This window comes from Pleurodeles waltl, chromosome 1_2 (assembly GCF_031143425.1).
Source record: "Pleurodeles waltl isolate 20211129_DDA chromosome 1_2, aPleWal1.hap1.20221129, whole genome shotgun sequence".
In the NCBI taxonomy this organism is placed as follows: domain Eukaryota; kingdom Metazoa; phylum Chordata; class Amphibia; order Caudata; family Salamandridae; genus Pleurodeles; species Pleurodeles waltl.
Window position 1 is genome coordinate 1,082,223,294 of NC_090437.1, and position 22,283 is coordinate 1,082,245,576.

The 22,283-nt window shown below is 46.9% G+C and overlaps 1 protein-coding gene across 1 annotated transcript in view; it reads right to left on the bottom strand.

Moving 5' to 3' along the window:
- Positions 1-22,283, bottom strand: part of TBC1D19 (TBC1 domain family member 19) — a 921,320-nt gene that overhangs the window by 128,441 nt on the left and 770,596 nt on the right. The window contains exon 17 of the mRNA XM_069202139.1: positions 18,265-18,374. Within this exon, the coding sequence (XP_069058240.1) occupies positions 18,265-18,374 (110 nt within the window). The remainder of the gene's footprint in view (positions 1-18,264; positions 18,375-22,283) is intronic.

Consider the following 22,283-nt stretch of genomic DNA (forward strand, 5'->3'; position numbering starts at 1 on the left):
ACATCTCAGGGACCAGTGGTGCCTGTAGTCACCGGAATATGGAGTGCACCAGCCACCAGGGCAGCCAGTGTGGCACGGAGCAACAGCGCAGACATTCCCCCACCTGTCAAGCATCAGAAGTTGGCAAGTGCCCGGCGGGAGAGGGGGAAGACTCCAGCCACCAAAGCCGCTCCCAGGGGTCCCGGTGGGAGTGTGGAGTCAGCTGTGACACCTTCCAAGGTGGGGAAGGGCCACAAGAAACCCGGCAAATCTCGGAAGAGCTGCACGGCGGAGAAGACCGCCATCATCCCCGCTGGCCAGGTGGCCACCGCCTGCCCCCAAAGCCGCTTCCAGGGGTACAAGTGGGAGTGTGGAGTCAGCTGCGACACCTTCCAAGGTGGGGAAGGGCCAAAAGAAACCCGGCAAGTCTGGTAAGAGCAGCAAGGTGGAGAAGACCGTCATCGTCCCCGCTGCCCAGGATGCCACCAGCCCTGCTGCAAAGGAGGCCACCGCCAGCACCAGCCCAGCTGCCCAGGAGGCCACCGCCAGCACCAGCCCTGCTGCCCAGGAGGCCAGCACCAGCCCAGCTGCCCAGGAGGCCACCACCAGCACAGCCCATCTGCCCAGTAGGCCACAGCCGTCATCCCCACTAGGACAGAGAGGACCGCCAGCACAAGCCCCGCTGGACTAGAGAGGACCGCCAGCACAAGCCCCGCAGGGACAGAGAGGACCGCCAGCACAAGCCCCGCTGTGCTAGAGAGGACCGCCAGCACAAGCCCCGCTGGGACAGAGAGAACCGCCAGCACAAGCCCCGCTGGGCTAGAGAGGACCGCCAGCACAAGCCCCACTGGGACAGAGAGGACCGTCAGCACAAGCCCCGCTGGCACAGAGAGGACCGCCAGCACAAGCCCCGCTGGGACAGAGAGGACCGCCAGCACAAGCCCCGCTGGGCTAGAGAGGACCACCAACACAAGGCCATGAAGGACCGCCAGCAGCTGAGTCACTGCAAAGGAGCCCGCCGCTCCATGCACCGCTGAACAGGGCACCGCCGTCTCAAGCACCGCTGATCAGGGCACTGCCGTCTCAAGCACCGCTGGCCCATGAGCGCCAAGGGCACTGACGCTACTGAGTCCGTCACGGGCAGTATGAAGCACTCTGGGCACCATGCCCCCTCCAGAACCAGTGGAGAGATCCATCCACTACCTCTGTCCTTAGTAGGATGAAGCACTCTGGGCACCATGCCCCCACCAGAACCAGTGGAGAGATCCAACCACTACCTCTGTCATTAGCAGGATGAAGCACTCTGGGCACCATGCCCCCTCCAGAACCAGTGGAGAGATCCATCCACTACCTCTGTCCTTAGCAGGATGAAGCACTCTGGGCACCATGTCCCCTCCAGAACCAGTGGAGACTGTTATCCACTTGAGAGACTGTGGCTTTGCACTCTCCAGGATGGAACAGTGGGCAACCCACCCACTGTAGAGACTTGGGAGACTGTGGCTTTGCACTCCCCAGGATATGGCAGTGGGCAACCCACCCACTGGAAAGACTTGAGAGACTGTGGCTTTGCACTCCCCAGGATATGGCAGTGGGCAACCCACCCACTGGAAAGACTTGAGAGACTGTGGCTTTGCACTCCCCAGGATATGGCAGTGGGCAACCCACCCACTGTAGAGACTTGAGAGACTGTGGCTTTGCACTCCCCAGGATTTGGCAGTTGGCAACCCACCCACTGGAAAGACTTGAGACTGTGGCTTTGCACTCCCTAGGATATGGCAGTGGGCAACCCACCCACTGGAAAGACTTGAGAGACTGTGGCTTTGCACTCCCCAGGATTGAACAGTGGGCAACCCACCCACTGTAGAGACTTGTGAGACTGTGGCTTTGCACTCCCCAGGATGTAACAGTGGGCATGTGGCCCTCTCGTGGATTTGGCATTGTGCACTCAACCGGCTGAGGTGCCCCCCCTTTCCCTCCCCCTGAGGTGCCTGTTTTCTTGCTCTCTGACGCCCCTGCAGTGGTCTCTCCGTCATGGTCGGGGATCTTGTGTAGGCCTCACCCATACCGTATGGGCCCAGTGTTTCACGGACTTAATTGGAGCAGTACCTGGACTACTATGCTTGGTGTATATTTTGTTAATGGTGTATATATATATATATATATATATATATTTTTGCCTAGTTGATTTTAATATATTACAATCGTTACACTCATTTTCTACAGTCTTTGCATTCTTCTGGGGGGTTTGGAGGGGTGTAACTGTAATGTGTCATGCTGTATTAGTGTGTGTGTTGTCGTTGGTGAGGGTGGGGGGTGTTGCGTGTCCCTGTTTTTTCCCTCCCCCCTCCCCTGTGTCGTAGGTGCAGTACTCACTGTGGTCTTTGCTGCCGGCATTCGTGCTCCTGGTAGAGGAGCAGGAAGACTATTGCAGGGAGAATTTGGAGTTCCGGGTCCATGGTGTCCTAGTTCCTCGTGGGGTGTATAGAGGGGAGCGTTTTCCCTTCGGAATCCTGTTTCCGCCGTGTTTTTATCCGTGGTGAATCCACCCCAGAAAAGGTGGCGGATTGGCCTGTTGTGATACTGTGGGCGGTACATTGTCCTCCACCTGTCTGTTGGCGGTGACCGCTGCGCTGTTTGTTTGTACCGCCGTGGCGGTCGGAGTGTTGAAGTGGCTGTCTTTGTTGGCGGTTTCCGCCACGGTCGTAATTGCAAAATTTTTACCGCCGGCCTGTTGGCGGTCTTACCGCCCGCCGCTTTAACACCAACCGCCAGGGTTCTAATGACCACCTTTGTCCGACTGCCAAACCCGTAATCAAGCCCCTTGAGCAGAGATTAACAATTGGTATGAACACGTGTCACATTAGTAGCAAAGTGAAGGCAGTAATCTTGGATGGACAGGGAAAATGCACTTGTGGGTTAGAGGTAAAATGTGATTGCCCGCACATCCTTATAGATTGTTTGAATGGAACATACAAATGGAGGCAAGCAACAATGTTGCTAACCGCAATGCATTTTTTAGATGTGACATGCACATTAGGAAGATTTCTGGTGGCCATTAAAGCATTTTATCAGATTTTTTAGAGGTGGTTTTAAGCTGACTTGACATGACTAGAATCTTCAGATACTGAAACACACGAATGTTGGGATGATCTGTGAAGTTCAGCTTCACCACAATGTGCTGATCTTAGCTTTCCTGGAGATGTTTAGCATTAGCTCCACCAACTAAATACCCAGAATAGAAAGCTTGTATGTTTGAGGTACCTTGCAAAACATCAAACTTGTCAGTTTAACTAAGATCTAAACTCAACCCACAGAATAATCACAGAGTGTTATCTTTACTGAATCAGTAAAAGAATGGAAAACAATAATGAATGTATAGAACTAATCACAAAGTGTGGATCACCACTCTTCTGCAAAATAAGAGGTTATCAACTGTTACTCCTACTAATACAAACCTTTTTCACACTCAATGTTTCAGCTTCAGACATGCCAACTCACATGGTGCCACAGTGTGTCACCACAGTGTGTCGCACAATTTCAGCTCCCTGACACGGTCACCAGGTGAGGAGCCGAAATCACGCAGGAAAATCTAGCTGGAAACCACTTGACAGAGTGGCTTTCCTGCTTGTTTTGGGAGGCTGTAAGCAGCCCATGGCCATTGAGGGGTGTGAAAACACCCCAGATCGTGGGCGACAGCCTCAGTCACCCTTTATTTTTTTGGGAAGGGAGGCAGAAGGGGGTTGGTGGAGGATTTATTTTTGGGAGGGAGTGTGTGGGGGTAGTTGGATAAGGGCAGGGAGCCTATACGTAGCTCTCGACATGAGGCCTCACCTCTCTCTTCACACAGCAGCATTTCTTTAAATGTTGGCAGGTATGCAACTTCCATACACTTCTTGCTAGCTTAGACAGCCTTCCAGGCTTAGGACACATCTTGCAAACAACCCCCTCTGCTTAAGGAGGCACAGCAGAGCTTGTGAAAAGTCTATGCTTCACACCAGTGTAATGCTGATTAGCATGCTTGTTTCTGTTGTTACAAATCACTGAGCCATTCGTCAGAGGTTTCCTCCCCAAAGAAGGGGCAATGATAAAACCTTTAGCAGCAGAAATTACTCCCATCCCCCATGAGGCAGACATCATCTACAACTATCAAAAATAGTCTTATGGCTCTGGACAATGCCTTAGAATCACCACTGAACATAGTTAATTACGCTACACCAATCACCCTAGAGGGAACTCATGGCTTCTGCTTCCTCATCATACTCCACAGCAAACTGGAAATCCCTAATCTTCCTCCCAGACATACCTCTTTGCTACCACTACACCTGTAATGTTAATGAAAACTGTGTCTGCCATTCAGTTAAGGCTGCATGTTTCATTCTGCAGAGTGACTCTAGACAGTGCCTGTAAGCATATATGTGTCTTATGTAATATAAATAAATATATCTGTGCTACTGAGTTGCTCGCAAACCACCATGGACCTTGGGAGTGGAAAGCTGAACTCAGACATTCCTCAGAGGCACAAGTGGCCTTGCCGGGGAAACAAATCAGAAAATGAGAATGTCCTGGAGTTTCCAAACCAAAGTATAGGGAGGAGGACATGGATGCAGGGTTGCCCAAGTTGCACTCGAAAAGGCTCAGGCAGCAAGGCCATGAAGCTCCATCAACCACTTGTTTCCCAACCATGGAAGAACTTCTACTTCTGCCCTTGTCAGGAGTAAATTTCCAACCTTTCTCGTAATGGGACAAAATTAGAGAAGAGCTAGTGAAAATACTAAAAACATGCATTTTAGTAAGTTTAAACAGACTCAAAGGCATTCCAGCCCTGGAACTATTGCTTACTGCTTCCTTCAGCCCCAGTATGTAGATCTGCAGAAAGGTGCCAAATTAATTAAATTGCTGTAGTAGGGCTTGAAACTGCTAGTATTCAAGACCTACTATTGTATTAGCCCTGGCATAGTCAGGAAGCCAATTATCAGAGTTCTTACATAATGAGATTGCTGCCATAATTTGTGTCCACACCGCACAGCACCAAACAGGACAAGTAGATTTGTTTTACAGGACAAGTAGATTTATGAAGCAACCTGCCCCATGGACAAGTAGATATTTTATTAAATTCCACACCCCTGGTCTATGATTCATATATATATATATATATATATATATATATATATATATATATATATTGTGATTTGTGCAGTAAAAATAAGATCTTCTCAAAAGTTTATATTTCTGAGTTTTGTCGGTATTCACAAACTTTTATATTCCCAACAGTTGTTCTGGAAATCACTATCAGGAGAACATTTACTAGTCTATGCCAGAAAATCCAACAGTTTTTGTTTAGTGAAAGTTGTGTGATTGGAATTTCCATTTTTCCATTATTTCATTAACATGTAAAATAATTTTCCCCTGAAGAAAAAGGTCTTCCATACACAAAAGGAAACATGGCGGTTATCAGGACTTCTTCTATTTGGTTGTAGGTCTATCTGTAGTGTGGATTTTGTTTGAGAAACTACCTAAAAAGAGTTGTGTAAACACTCACAAAATATGACTGTGCAAAACATTTGCGTGGTCACCTCCTCTTTCCACACTTTAACTCCTCTTACTCAAATGGAACTATCTATCAACTAGGCAGACATCCCAATCTGGGGACACGCAATTTGTAGTTTTGTGAGACTAGGTGCACAAGGCCACTCACAGTTCTGGGCAGGGTTAGAAGAGATTCCATAATCTGCTCAACGGTGTTAAGGTGTGGTTATTAATGGTTATGACATAATCGGTAATGTTAGTGGGTGATCGTAAGTAGAGGAATAAAAATACAATCAATAGTGCATTCTTTGCATGCTCCTGGGCTAGGGAGGATGCTACAACTGGCCATAAGTAAGGGGATACATACCCCAAAGAAACTCTCCCTGAATGTTTGCAATGACCCAGCAGACTGCTCTTGTGTGCCACGTGGGCTCAACTTGATGAGAAGCAGTTCAGAGTTGGCATGTGTGGAATGGAAGCCCCGCTCCAAGGCTTATACGACCCTTAAAGAAGTGGGGGGCCCTGCGGAGGAGAGAATTCAAATGGCCCACCAGAATCCAGTGGCAAGGCCACAGGAAGAAAGGTATTGTGCCATAACTAAGCGCAATTATCGATAGAAGAGAAACACTAAATTTAGTAACTACCAGGTACGATGCAAAAACTTAAAGACAACAATGATAAACTGCAAGAAACTGAATCATTACTCACTGTCAAGAAACAGGATGATGATTTATGACCTCTGCTCAGGCAAGATGCCCCATGTGCAAACACAAGGCCTGTGCTTACAGAAGTTGCAGCTACTACCGGTGAGCACCGGCCACCACCAGAAAAGCATATGCTCTCAACAGTGGTAGAAAAGGCCATGAAGAACGATACAGCTGTATTTTTGGAACCACCACTTGACACCACCAAGCAAACAGAATATTGGTGCCAGGTAAACTGCATGGATCAAGATGTTCCATGATCTTATTGATGCCCTAGAATAAGTGGTTGATATGAAAAAGATTTAGTATTTAAAGAATCTTGACGATTATGGAATAAAAGAAGTACTGAAGAAAATTTTGCAGACTGATGCAACAGTATACCATCAAATCAAAGAAGTCTTGAAAACCAACTTCAATCTGATGCCGAATGTTGACTATGAAAGATACAATTTCAATCAAGCAAGACAGCTAGCTGATGGAATTATGGATTAGTTTGTTTAAAGATTTGATGTGCTCATCAAGCAATATAGGTTTAGTGAATTTAACGATGATGAAGCCATGTGCCTTAGAATTATCGATGGCTGTCTGTTGGACTGTTTCAGAAGATGCATGTTGAGAGAGACGAACGAGTTACTTACCTTCGGTAACGACTTTTCTGGTGGATACATTAGCTACCTGTGGATTCCTCACCTAATGAATACTCCCATGGCGCCAGCATTCGACGGAAATCTTCTTACTAGTCTCTGCACGTCGACGAGGACGTCACTCTTGCCCACGCGACGCCGTCTGACGTCATACAGGCAATAAGAGGTCCTCGCCGACGTGCCGATGACAGTACCAACATTTTATACGTGCATGAGAATAATAATAACCCAATGCAATGAAAGAGCAAAGCAACATCTCTTAATATTGTAAATCACACAACATTGCAATAAAATAGCTGTAGATTTAATATAACCTTCTTTTTTTTTTTTTTTAAACAAATAAATATATTTATACATACGAATCATGTATATACACAATATATATAGATTTATATATAAATATACACATATATACAAATATCATATATGCAAAATGTATTGCAACTTTGAAGACCAAAAGGAGCACACTCAAGGATTGCTTGGAGAGACCAAAAAGGCAACGGCGAGGCGGGTGGGACCGTGAGGAATCCACGGGTAGCTAATGTATCCACCAGAAAAGTCGTTACCGAAGGTAAGTAACTCGTTCTTCTGATGGATACAACTACCTGTGGATTCCTCACCTAATGAATAGAGTCCCAAAGCAGTACCACGCCTGGCGGTGGGTGCCTAAATGGTCAAACCAAGAAATCCTGCAGCACTGACCGTGCAAAATGACCGTCCCTTCTGACCTCAGAGTCCAAACAGTAATGTTTCACAAAAGTGTGAAGGGATGACCAAGTTGCGGCCTTGCAGATGTCGACCACAGGAACACCCCTGGCCAAGGCCGAAGAGGCCGACTTAGCTCTGGTGGAATGAGCTCTAATGCCCTCAGGCGGATCTTTCTTTGCCAAAGAGTAACAGATTTTAATGCAAAGAACAACCCACCTGGAGAGTGTTCTCTTGTGGACTGCCTTTCCTCTCCTCTTGCCCACGTATCCGACAAACAGCTGATCCTCCAGCCTGATATCCTTCATTCTGTCAATATAGAAGCTCAACGCCCTTTTTGGGTCCAGGCGATGTAGTCTTTATTCCTCCTTTGAAGGATGAGGCGGAGGATAAATTGTGGACAAAGTGATTGTCTGAGCCAAATGGAAGGGTGAAACAACCTTCGGAAGGAAAGCAGCCTTGGTCCTCAACACCACCTTATCCCCATAAAACGTTATATAAGGGGGTTTAACCGATAAGGCCTGCAACTCACTCACTCTCCTTGCAGATGTTATAGCTACCAGGAATACTGTTTTAATAACCAAATACCTTAAAGGGCAAGAATGCATAGGCTCAAAAGGGGACCCCATAAGGAAAGTCAGGACCAAGGATAAATCCCATTGAGGCATAACGAATGGTTTCGGAGGATATTGATTCAGAAGACCTTTCAAGAATCTGAGAACAATAGGGGATTTAAATAACGACGGTTGGTCTGGAAGACAAATGAAGGCTGACAAGGCCGACAAATAACCCTTAATGGTAGCCACTGCACAACCTTTCTGCGCTAGAGACAGTGCAAAAGACAAAACATGTGATAGATGAGCATGTAAGGGATCAATCTGTCTCTCTCCACACCACATAACAAATTTAGACCACCTATTAGCGTAGATAGATTTAGTGGAGTGTCGCCTGGCCGCTAAGATAACATCCACTACATCAGGCGGGAGAGAGAAGGAACTCAGGTTGCCCCGTTCAATCTCCAAGCATGTAGGTGCAGACTCTGGAGGTTGGGGTGTAAAACCTGCCCCTGCAACTGCGAGAGGAGGTCTGCCCTGAGAGGGAGACGGAGCGGAGGGCACAGTGAGAGTTGGAGAAGGTCGGAGTACCATACCCTCCTTGGCCAATCCGGAGCTATTAAGATGACTTGGGCCCGGTCTTGGCGAATTTTCCTCAACACTCGAGGAATCAAGGGTATGGGGGGAAACGCGTAAAGCAACTGGTCGCACCAGGTTATCTGAAACGCGTGCCCCATAGCTCCCTGCATCGGATACTGGAGGCTGCAGAATAACGGGCAATGCGCGTTCTCCCGAGTGGCAAACAGATCTATCCGAGGAAACCCCCACATCTGGAAGATTAAACAGACTTGATCTGGATGGAGACGCCACTCGTGGTCTGCCGAGAATTGGCGACTGAGACTGTCCGCACGTACATTCAAGACCCCCGGCCAGATGATTTGCCACCAAGCAAATCTGATGGTCCTTTGCCCAGGACCATAGCCGAAGAGCTTCTCTGCAGAGAAGGTACGACCCTACTCCTCCCTGTTTGTTTATGTACCACATCGTGGTAGTATTGTCCGTCAGGACCTGTACCGACTGACCACAAAGGGATGGGAGGAAGGCCTTGAGAGCCAGACGTACAGCCCGTAACTCCAACAGATTGATATGAAACACCTGTTCCTCTGGAGACCAAAGCCCTTTGATCTCCAGATCCCCCAGATGAGCTCCCCATCCTAGGGTGGAAGCATCCGTTATTACCGTGGCCACTGGTGGCGACTGCGCGAACGGCTTTCCCTGTGAAAGATTGTTGCCCGCAATCCACCACTTCAATTCCACAGCAGCATCTCTGGAGATCTTGACAGTACCTTCTAAATCTCCCTTGTGTTGAGACCACTGCCTTCGGAGGCACCACTGAAGAGCCCTCATGTGCCAGCGAGCATGCGTGACCAAAAGAATGCAGGAGGCGAACAGACCGAGCAGACGAAGGACCTTGAGGACTGGAACTACCGCTCCATTTCGAAACATTGGAACCAATTCCTGAATATCTTGAATCCGCTGAGGCGGAGGAAAGGCTCGACTCAATGTTGTATCCAGTACTGCCCCTATGAACAGGAGGCGCTGAGAGGGCTCCAGGTGAGATTTGGGCACGTTCACCGAAAAGCCCAGGTCGAACAACAACTGGGTTGTTGACTGCAGATGATGCAACACAAGCTCCGGGGACTTGGCTTTGATCAACCAGTCGTCCAAGTAAGGGAATACTGCTATCCCCTTCCTTCTGAGCTCCGCCGCAACCACTGACATCACCTTTGTGAAGACTCGAGGTGCTGAAGTAAGACCAAACGGGAGGACCGCAAACTGATAGTGCTGCGACCCTACCACAAACCGGAGATACTTCCTGTGCGACTTGAGTATCGGGATATGAAAGTAAGCATCCTGCAAGTCGACAGACACCATCCAATCTTCCTTGTTCAACGCCAAAAGCACCTGTGCTAGGGTCAGCATCTTGAACTTTTCCTGTTTGAGGAACCAATTCAAAATCCTCAGATCCAGGATTGGTCTCAATTGACCATCCTTTTTGGGAATCAGGAAGTATCTTGAGTAACAACCTCGACCCCTTTCCTGCTCTGGGACCAACTCTACCGCGCCCTTTGAAAGGCGGACTTGAACCTCCTGTTCTAGCAACAGGAGGTGTTCTTCTGAACAATAAGATGGGCGGGGCGGGATGAGGGGCGGGAACTCCCGAAAGGGAAGGGCGTAGCCTTTTCCCACAATGCCGAGAACCCACGTGTCCGTTGTGATAGACTTCCACTTGTGGAGAAAATGCTGTAATCTTCCCGCTACAGGAGAGGAGTGAGTGGGAAACGGTGGAAGCCTAAGGCTGCTTCCCCTGCTGCACCCCTCCAGAGGACGAGGAAGAGGCAGAGTGCTGTTGAGAGGCTCCTCTGGTACGGACCCCACCCCTCCCCCTCCCTCTAAATGACCTATAGGGGAGGGAAGAGGCGGGTTGCTGGAACCTCCCCCGAAAGGAAGAGGAATAAGAGCCACGCCCAAATCCCCGAAACCTCCTGAAAAATCTAGAAGAGGCAGAGGAAGAAGGAGCTTGCAGTCCTAACAATTTGGCTGTGGCTCTGCTCTCCTTAAATCGTTCCAAGGCCGAATCTGCCTTGGCTCCAAACAGTCTGTCCCCATCAAACGGAAGGTCCAGCAGGGTTGACTGCACATCCGCAGAGAACCCTGAGTTTCGGAGCCAGGCCTGTCTTCTTGCCACCACAGCCGTGCCCATCGCCCTGGCCACCGAGTCGGTCGTGTCCAGCCCAGACTGGATAATCTGGGTCGCGGCAGCCTGGGCGTCCGAGACCACATCCAAGAGACCCTGGGGGAGCTCCGTAAATGAAGACGAAATATCATCCATCAGAGCATGGATGTACCTCCCCAGAATGCACGTTGCGTTGGTGGCCTTCAACGCCAAACTGCATGACGAAAATATTTTCTTGGACTGCGCATCCAGTTTCTTGGAGTCTCTGTCTCCAGGCACCGTCGGGAAGGAACCAGGCGCTGACTTTGAGGAACAGGAGGCTTGCACCACCAAGCTCTCCGGCGTAGGGTGTCTAGAGAGAAAGCCAGGGTCAGATGGTGCAGCTCGATACCTCCTGGCCACAGCCCTATGAACGGCCGAGGAAGACACCGGCTTCTTCCACACCTCCAACACCGGATCCAGCAAAGCCTCATTAAATGGCAAGAGAGGCTCAGCTGCAGCAGAGGCCAGATGCAATACCTCTGTCAGCAAATTCTGCTTCGCCTCTGCCACCGGCAAAGGCAGGTCCAAAAAGCTCGCTGCCTTCCTCACCACAGCATGAAAGGAAGCAGCCTCCTCCGTATATTCCCCTGGAGATGAAAGGTCCCACTCAGGGGAAGTGTCCAGCCCACTGGCTGTATCCAGACCATGCAGTCCTTCTCCAGAGTCCTCAATCTCTCCCTCCTCTAGGACTCGCTGGTACTCCTGCTCTTCTAAAAGACGGAGAGCACGCCTCCTCGAATGAAGTCTCTCCTCGATACGCGGAGTCGACATGGCCTCCGCCGACGTCGAAGAACGGCGCCGATCGCCAGAAGCATCTGACGCCGCGTCCGGCGCCACAGGCAGCTTCAGCGCCGAGGCAGGAGCCGGAGGACGAGGACTTGGAGCCGATGGACCAACCGGAGTCACAGGGCAAAATCCTGACTTCGACGGAAGGGCAACCTCCGGGGCCGAAACATCCGAAGCCACCGGAGCGGCCACCGACGCCGGCACCGGCGCCGAGCCCACATTCCCAAAAGGGAGAAAGGGCATAAAGGGTGCCGGCCGAAGAGGCGCAGGATCACCCAACGAAAAGGCCAAGGGCCCCGAAGGACCAGCCGGAGCAGCTCCTGGAGCCACCTGCTGAAAGATGGTATACATCGCATTAAGAAACGCGGTACTATCGGCTCCAGGAGTGGGAAAAGCCGGATACTGGGGTGCCTGGATCGAGGGCGACCCCGACGCCGGCCTCGACGTCTGCGACGCCGGAGAAAACACAAGAGGCTGCACCACCTCAATCACCGACGCCTGACCAGGCGAAGTCGGTGACGCCGGAGAGGGCAACGGCGTCGAAGGATGCGGCGTGACCGTGGGGCTGACCTCCCAAGTCTTCCGACGCCGAGCCGAAGGTGACCTCGAACGAGACTCCTTGCTGGAATGACGTCGTGAGTCTCTACGGCGCCGGGAGTCTCGATGACGCCGGTGAGACCTTGGCGAAGAAGACTTCTTATGATGTTTCTCCTTCTTCTTTGACTTTGCCATGAATAACTTGGCCTCACGCTCTTTGAGGGCCTTCGGATTCATGTGTTGACATGAATCGCAAGTCGAGACGTCGTGGTCGGAGCTCAACACCATAGACAGTCGGAGTGAGGATCTGTAACTGACATCTTGCCCCCACACTCTCGACAGGGCTTGAAACCCGACTTCCTCTGAGACATTATTACCGCAGAGAAGACTACGCAGCAGACAATACACTGTAACCACGAAGGTAACAGTAGCTCCCTCGAAGATAACCGTTTCGAATGCACGGAAAAAAGGGAACTGTCATCGGCACGTCGGCGAGGACCTCTTATTGCCTGTATGACGTCAGACGGCGTCGCGTGGGCAAGAGTGACGTCCTCGTCGACGTGCAGAGACTAGTAAGAAGATTTCCGTCGAATGCTGGCGCCATGGGAGTATTCATTAGGTGAGGAATCCACAGGTAGTTGTATCCATCAGAAAAATCAGTTTAGAAAAAATACTAATGGCTCCAAGAGCTGATGAAAGAGCAAACCATAAAGATTCTGATGTGGAAGCTGGAACAGCAAAAAATGAATCAGCGCTGGTCATGAAAAGCAAGTAAAAATGTCAGGCAGAAGTGCAAAAGTCAACATCTTCAAAGAAGGAAAAGGTGTGCTTCTGATGTGGGTTTTCATATCCCTGTGAAGGTAAATATCCATCCATAGGACAGGCGTGCAAGGGCTGTAGAAAAGAAAACCACTTCATAACAGTTTGCAAAGTGAAAGAGAAACTAAGTGCATCACTTAGAGAAGAGGAAATGAAGGCCAGAAAGCCCCAGAAGCATTCTCGCCATGTCCACAAGGTTCAAAAGCAGCACCAGTTACGACATGTAGAAACCAGGCAAAGTTGATCATTGTCAAGCTCATCCTGTAAAGGCTCTTCAACGTCATTATCAAGCACCAGTGAGGAAGATGGATGTGCGATGATGATGTTGAGCAATAAAGGCCAGGCGCATGTTGGCTCAGTGCAGGGAAGAACCAAAGTTAAAGTCAGAACATCAAACGAAACAACTAATTTCATTTGGACACTTCCCTAAGATTACCATAAAAGCTAACAATTGCCCCATAACCTTCATTATAGACAGTGGTGGGTTGATTAACATCATGCCAGTTGAGAAGTTTAATGACCTATCTCTTGTGCCATGTCTCAACCAGTCAAACACGAAGGTATACACATGGGCTGCTTCTAAATCGCTGAAGTCAAGGATCATTCACAGCGATAATGAGATACAAAGCAGTGTACATGCAATCGCAAATTCCTGTACTTCCAGGAACTTTGTCCAGTGCATGCTGCTCAGCTTTGCCACATCTGCAGGCATGGGATTGATATCTCTCAATTACAACTTATGCACTCAGTCCAAAATTGTTAGTCAGTTCCCGTCATTATTTCACAGCCTAGGGAGACTCGAAGCAATGAAAGTGTGACTACACATCAACGAGGACATTCGCTCTGTTGCCCAGCGGCACCACAGAATTGTCTTTCCATTTGCAAGAAGCTGTTGAGAAAGAACTGAAAAAGTTCTTGAAGCATGACATTGCGAGCTCCACAGGTCTTATGCCATGGATCTTGCCCATAATGGTGGAGCCCAAAAAGGACAGTGGAGTTGCTGTGCGCATGTGTTGATATGCGACAGGCCAACAAAGCAATCGAGAGAGAAAGATATCCTGGTCCACACACAGCAGATATGATCATTCAGCTGAACCATGTCAAAGTCTGTCCTCGTGTTGACCTAAACAAAGGCTACCACTAACTCGAGCTGGAAGAGGGCTACGGGGACATCACTACTTTTTCAACTCACGTTTGGTTTGTTCAGAAATAAAAGATTGAGCTTTGGAGTGTTGTCTTCTGCAGAAATATTTCAGGATGCTATACAGAAATATTTCAGGATGCTATACGTTGAATAATTCAACTTGTCATGCATGTTTTTAACTACGGTGATGACATACTGCTATTTGAAGCAACACAGGAGGAGTATGACAAAGTTCTTACACAAGTGTGCCAATTACTTGCTAATGCAGGTCTCACTTTGAACGCAGAAAAATGTGAGTTTAAAAACAAACTTACATTTTTGGGCACATAATCTCTGATGGGGGAATGACTCCTGATCCAGATAGAGTGAAAGCACCGTCACCTACTTGGCCCTCACAAGTTGCCACCATGCTGCGATCCTTCATGAACATGGCTAGTTACTGGGTGTTGGACCTGGCCCTTTTTGCAGGGTTATCCAAAAACATTTTGCCTTATTCCTCCTATTTTTTCTAACCTGTTTTTGTTGACCTTAGGTCTCTGGGAACTTTACCACTGCTAACCAATGCTAAAGTGCATAAGCTCTCTGTCTAAATTGTACTGGTGATTGGTTTCTCCATGAATGGCATATCTGATTGATAGTAGGTCCCTAGTATAGTGTACCAGGTGTTCACACAGGCTGTAAATCAAATGCTACTAGTGGGCCTGCAGCAATGATTGTGCCACCCACGAGTAGCCCTGCAAAGATGCCTCAGGCCTGCCATTGCAGCACCTGTATAGGGCTGTGCCAGTCCTCACAATAAAACAGTTTCCAACCCCCTGGAGTGTGTCTGGGGCCAAGGCTGGGAAAGGCAGGGTCTTGTGCACTACAGGGGCTTACCTTTGAAGTCTGTCTACTTCAAAGACAGAAACAGGTATAGGTACAGGATCTCTGACACCACAGAGTTAGAATCCTTCTGTACTGAGGGAATTCTGCCAGGAAGAAGAGCTTGATGCTGAAGGAGTGACTGCCACTCTGCCTGTTACTTTGCTGTCCTGGCCTGCTGCTTCTGTCCTGGGTGTGAAAGGTCTGGACTTTACTTTCTACATCCTGCTTCCAAAGGTTTTCCAAAGGCTTGGACTGAGCTTGCCTCCTGTTAAGAAGTTTCAGGGACATCAAAGACTTCATCTGCCAGAACCTGTGCTCTCTTGCTGAGAATCCTGATCTGCCAAGTGCTGCCAAATCCAGCCCCTTGGCCTTTGTAAGTGAGTTCTGGTGCAGCCAAGAAGAAACCAAGCACATCGACTTCAGAGCAACTTTGGAATCAGCGCCACTGTCCGACTCCGAGCCACTGCCTGCATCGCTGAGTGCAATGACCATGACCAATGCAGCAGGCCCTACACCGATGCAGCGCCTCCAAAGTCCCACCACATTGTGAGTCCAGAGGGCCATGTCACCGACATCCATGGCATACGGTTCTGACTCCGTGCAGCACCTGAGGCCCTGTGGGGTGATTGTGACACTGCAAAGTTAACGCCTTGTGTCTTGACCGGCTGGATTTATCAACCCCCCCTTGTCATAAAGAACCCACACCTCACCACCAACGCTGCATCACCTTCCCTGCAAACGTAAAGAACCAATGCCTCACCTCCCCTGCCTGGCAGTAAGGATCTGACGCCTCACCTTCCTGGTGGCAGTAAGGAACCAACGCTGCACCGGCAGTAGGAATGCCTGACCTCCCTGACTCTGTGCAACATCTTTGTTTCCTCATCTTTTCCCAAGGTACTGTACCTGGAGTCCGTCCAACTCTGTGACCGGCCCACACTCCTTTATGAGTGGCGTCAGACTGTTGGGAACGACTCTGTCAAGTCAACGTGATAGCCCCAGTTGGAGCTATTGCGCTTCTAAGCGCTTTACTAAGATTTAACCTTTGAAATGTTTTATTTTTAATTGTGTATTTTGGATTTTTGTCATTTTGGTCTTGTTTTACTCAGATAAATATTGGCTATTTTTCTAAACTGATGTTGAGTACTTTGTGGTGTTTTCACTGTGTTACTGTGTGTGCGTACAAATGCTTTACACATTGCCTCTGAAATAAGCCTAACTGCTTGAGCCAAGCTACCAATGGGGTGAGACGGGATTATCTTAGCTGTGTGGCTCCCTTACACTGACTAGACTAAGGGTCCCTACTTGGACACGGTGCAAACCACTGCCAATTAGAGACCCCATTTCTAACACTGCTTAAATTACATTTCTGACTTTGCTACAGTGAGTGTCCCACTGAAAAAGTTGTTGAGATGGGATGTTCCTTTTCAGGCATCTGCTGACCGTGATCAGAGCTTAAAAAAAAAAAACATGTGATTAAAAATGCAACCCAGATGACCTATTTCGACCCCAAGCTACATACTGAGATCACTGTAGATGCAAGCGCAGTGAGGTTGCTCAACATAATGGTCATCTGAATGATCAGAGACACGTTGTGGCCTATGCCAGTTGAAACCTGTCTCACACAGAACATGCCTATTCTCAGCTGGAGAAGGAGAGTTTGGCTGTTGTCTGGCCCTGCAGATATTTTCATGTGTTGCTATAAGGAAAATGTTTCACCATCATTACAGACGACCAAGCGCTACACACTACCTTTGGGAACCCAGAAGCCAAGATGCCCTCTCACTTTGAGAGGTGGGGGTTGCAACTGCAAGAGTTGACTACGTGATTGTACGCAAGCCGGGTAAAGATCAGAGTCCTGTAGATTACTTTTCATGACTACCTCTACACAGACACAGCTTGACATCCAAAACAGCTGAAGAGTTCATTAATTTCAATGTAAGGTCCAGCATGCCGGCACTCTGATCTATCGAACAGATTATTGCTGTTACTAATGCTAACAAGAACATGCTTGTTCTTCAAAAACATCATCTCAAGTCAATCATGGAAGAAGAATATTTGACATCTTGTTGCTGAATTATAAAAAAATTTAAAACGTACAGGATGAATTGTTGGTAACCAAGGAAGGTGTTGTGTTGAGAGGCTCAAGAATCATCATACCTGTGAACCTACAACAGCAAGTCATTGAACTGGCCCATGAAGGGCATCGTGGTACTGTAGCCACCAAAACAGCCCTTAGAGACAGTGTGTGGTTCCCGAGCCTAAACAAGCAATTTGAAAGGAAACTAAAGGAGTGCCATCAACGCAACTGCCTGTTCCCTAAAGGATTCAGCACCCAATGATAATGTCTGTCCTTTCTACACAGGCTTAGGAAAAAGTTGCAGTTGATTTCTTTGGGCCCTTAGGAAACCTACATTATCTCATGATACTCATTGATGAGTATTCATGCTTCCTTTAGTGGAGGTGTTGTCATCAACCACCCATGACAAAGTTATCAGACAGCTGGAGGACTTCTTTTCAGGGTGGTGTATCCCCGCCATTCTAAAATCTGACAAAGGCCCGCCATTCAGCAGTCGAGAATTCACGGAGTCTCTAGTCAAACTGAACGTCAAGCACCAAAAGAGCACACCTCTGTGGCCCCAAGCCAAAGGCGTTTTTGAACAATATATGGGCACCCTCAAGGGGTTCTGTGTGGATTTAGGAGAGATTGCATAATCTGCTGGGAGATGTTAAGATGTAGTTATTAAAATTTCTGACATAATCAGTGATTTTAATGGGCAATCATATGGGGAGGAATAAAGACGTCTAATCAAGAGGTTCGTGTGTGGCATATTCTTTGCATGCTCATGGGTTGGGTAGAACTCTACACAATTCACCTCTGTATCCCCAATCCTGCAAATCCAATTTTTCAATTTAGAAGCTGATATGTAGTTTATAGTCTCATAGGCTACATCTCAGAGTGTAAACAGTTCTGTGAAGTGGAACAAAAAAACTAAAAAGAATAAAGATTGCTTACACAATATAAGAAGTATGATTAAGAGAACTTTTGAATGACTGCATTTATTGGCATTTTAACAAAAAATTGTCTAGGATCTATACGGAAAATCTACGAATTTATATTTTGCTTTTGATTATAAACAAGAAACTAGTACACATAAAAAACATGCTACAATACAGTTTTAGTACAACAAACTGAAAAAAGAATTTCTTTTCCTCATGAACTTACAGATCGATGAGAAGAGATGGAATGCAGACGAAAGAAGAAGCGCACATACATCTCTCGGAACACCTGGTACAACTTCGAAGGTTCATTGTACAGGAAACAGAGCGGGGCAACTAAACAGAACAAGACAGCTATATTACACTTTAAATCTGGAAGATGCCAAAACATTTCAGAAACAAAATAAATCAGTCATAAGGACGGTAAATAACGCATCTTTGAGAATACAGAATATGGCCTGCACTGTTTAATATACTATTTGAGTCATGAAAAATAACTACATTTAATTAAAAAATCCATCCTTTAATTCTTGTTCTTTGTACATGATAAAACAGAAAGACTGATTTACCAAAAAATAAAATGTCTACACAGCAGTTGGCATGCAGATGAGATGTGCTGATTGCCGTTCTATTTTTTGTGATTCATAAAAGTACTGTGTTTACCATACACAGAGGAAAAACTAAGAAACCACAGCTACCCTGCTGCAAAATAGTCAATCCTAACCTCTGGCAAATGCATATTGCCTGAAGAAAACAATCGTCATATGTAAGATTAGGATGGATGTACTATTGCACATTTATGTTTCCTCTTTTAATCTTCAAGTTGAAAATTTTAAGAAATCCCTTTTGTCCACTTGCCCTGAAAAATACAATTGCTTGGGTGTTCTTTATCACAATTAGTGCACCACATTTCCCCTACTCTAAGTAGGTGAACAGTTAGAGCTGAGAAAAACAGCGTTACAAAAGCTTTTGAATAGTTGACGCTTAGTGAGTGTTCACCATCACTGCAACCTCAACGCCCATCGCATTCTGGTGGGAACCCCTAGCATTTGGACTGTGGACACACAAATAGTTGTAATCCCACTGTCATAAATGCAAGCTACACAAAGTAGCAGATCCTGATTCTCAAGATCTGCCATTTCAAAGGAAAGATGTCAATGTTTGACAATATTCTAGTTTGTGTGCAGCTAATGGAACTTCATCAAATGCAAAAAACTAATATGAAGAAATAAAGAGAAGACTGTTATGTGCATATGCAAGTAAGTAGCATATGTAGGAGTACAAAAATGTAAATTTGCTGTATTTTGTAAAGTGAAACATGCTTTTGCATGGCCTAATTGGCGTAACCTGGAATTCTGCAAATGTCCCATATTCCAGAACGAGTGTTGAGAAACTTTTTTCATCACACAGAGTAATTGTAAATGTACACAAAATGTAGACACATGTCTTCGGGAGCACATTTCTGGTTATGTTTTGTGGACTGGGCCTGTCGTGGCACAAGTTGGTATATACAGTAGGCAGATATGTTGATCTACTATGAGACAAATACTCTTTGATTTATACATTTTGTAACAGTGGCCTTCCCCTTTAGAACCAACGGCTTATGTTGGACACAGTGGGCTATCACAGGATACTAATTCCTGGTACTGGGGATTACAGATCTCTACTCAGCAGTGACACCTTCTACGTTTTTCATTTGCTCTTCACGTGTCAAGGGCATGTTTAATAAATAAAACCTTGGTTTGAAACAGAGATGGCTTCCTTTAACAAAAACATTAAAAAATGCAATGGAAATAATACATTCAAAATTCACAAACTGAAACTGTGGGTAAAATGGAGGATAAAAGTCCAAAATGTTTTGATTGTTTCCCTTTTTAGGCATCTCATTGGGAATGGATTCGAAATTTTACACTGATAGCACTGTGAACAACACTTAACCTTCAAGATGGACTGAATCCATTAGGTTGTAACAAGGGGGGATTTTACCACATTTTGGTGGGACTGTGTAAAAGCACAGCTAATACGCCCCTGAGGTAGGTTATGCATCCCTGACTTTGTCCATAAGCTTACTATGGTAGATAGGTGCAAAACCTGTCAGCCTAGGGCGGGCTTCCCCCAAAAAGGTTTGACATCACTCTCCTGTTGTTCTAAATTCATTTTTGCTGGCATTAGGACTCTGTCACTTTACCACTGCTAACCAGTGGTAAAGTGTTTGCACTCACTCCCTAAAATGTGGTAAAATTAGCTTACACCTAATTGGCATATTTCATTTACTTAAATGTCCCTAGTAAAGTTATATACCATATACCCAGGGCCTGTAAATTAAATACTACTAGTGGACATGGAGCTCTTATTGTGCCACCCACTTTAGTTGGCCCTTAAAACATGCCCCAGGTCTGCCATTGCAGTCTGAATGCAGTTTTAAACCAAAATAACCTATCTGCCAAGCAGTAAACCCCTTTAATTGCATATGTCACCCCTAGGCTAGGCCCTACACAGCCCATATGGCAGGATTCATTTTAATAAAAAGGTTGGATATGTACATCTAAGTTTTACATGTCCTGGTAGTAAAAAACTCACACATTTATTTTTCACTACTAAGAGACCTACCTCTCCCATATGATAACTTTGGGTTGCCTTACTACATTTATTAAGTGCTAACTTTTCATTGGGAGCAGGTAAGAAATTCATGTTTGGCGTCTGAGAAATTGTAATGTAGAATCCTCTTTAATGGTAAAGTCGGATTTTAAGTCACAATTGTGAAAATGCCCCTTTTAGAACATTGGCATCTTCTTGCTCTAACTATATTTGGTGTCGGCAGCCTAATCCTGGAATAGATGACCGGGTGTATTTGGCATTTGGACTTTGTATACTCCTCTCAGACAGCCACATAATAGAAGGATTAGTGGTACCTGGATGAGCCATCACTGGCAGAATGCAGGGTGGGGGAAGGGTGGAGTAAGGCACAGCGTGACTTACAAGTCAATGGGCTGTGCTCCTGCCCTTACAAGAAGGAGTTCACAGTGGCCCACTGTGCCTGCAGTCAGGCTGGAGCCTGGACAGGAGAGCAGGAAATTCCAACCACTTCAAATGGAAGCGCTACAATTGTCTCCTACTTCAAAGGAGGCACCAGTTATAAAAATAGGACCCTCAGATACACTCTTCCGTTCATTTTCTGGACTTGCAGAATGACTCTAGGAGGACTGTCTGTGGCTTTGGCCTGCTGTGTACTTCAAAGGACTGCTTACTTCACTTGGAAGGACTGCTCTGCTTCCCAAAGTCTGCCTCTAAATCTCAGAGGCTTGCCCTGTTGCTTGATCCCTGTTCCACTTCTTGAACCCAGGACTACCAAGTACTATTTGGCTGGTCTCCTGGTCAAAGCCTCAGAGACAGAAATGGCTCCAACCATCTTAAACATACACGTGGACCCAGCCTGGTGAAGTCCCGACCTTCCAAGTGGTGCATCTCCACTCTTGGACCCTAGGAAATGCTGCTAAAGGTGCCCACATAGCTAAGATCAAAGAGGAGAACAGGACCTACCTGCTTGTCAATCTGCCCAAGGTGCATCGCTGGCCTGCCTGACTTCGCAGCAACTCCTGCTGTGTGCTTCTCTGCAGCCTACAGCTTTGTTCTGTTGGAGATTTTCTACTTCCAAGAAAGCTACTAGGTGCAAATGTAGAAATCTTCATGCGACTTTGTCAAGTGGCTCCCAGATGACGACGCCTTCTCCTTGGACACCGCCTGCAGCCTTGCCCTGGTGAACTTTACCTACTCTGGCATTTATTCTCAACATTTCTTTTAAGTCTGAAGTGAGGCGCTGACCAGGCCCAGTCTACTTCTTGTTTTTGAGGTCGGCAAAAATGTTCGACTTTGCCCCGGTCTCGCACAACTGGATGTTCACGATAGGCGCTTTGATCTTTTAAGTGCTAGTTTTCACCTTAAAATGAAAAACTTATTACCCCAGTTCTACTGATTGTATTTTTGTTATTTTGGTGTCAAATAATTTGTTAAAATTTACTCTGTATTTCTTAGATGGTGTGGGATTTTTCTTGTGATGTGTTTTTACTTTATTACTTCTTTTGTGTTGCTTAAATACTTTACACATTACCTTTAGGTTAAGCCTGACGGCTTTGTGCCCTGCTACCAGAGAGTTAAGCACAGGCTGATTGGTGACCGTAGTGGCTTATGCTGACAGGAATTGTGGCTGTTGCTTGAGAAGGGTTTTCACATCCACTCAACCAACAA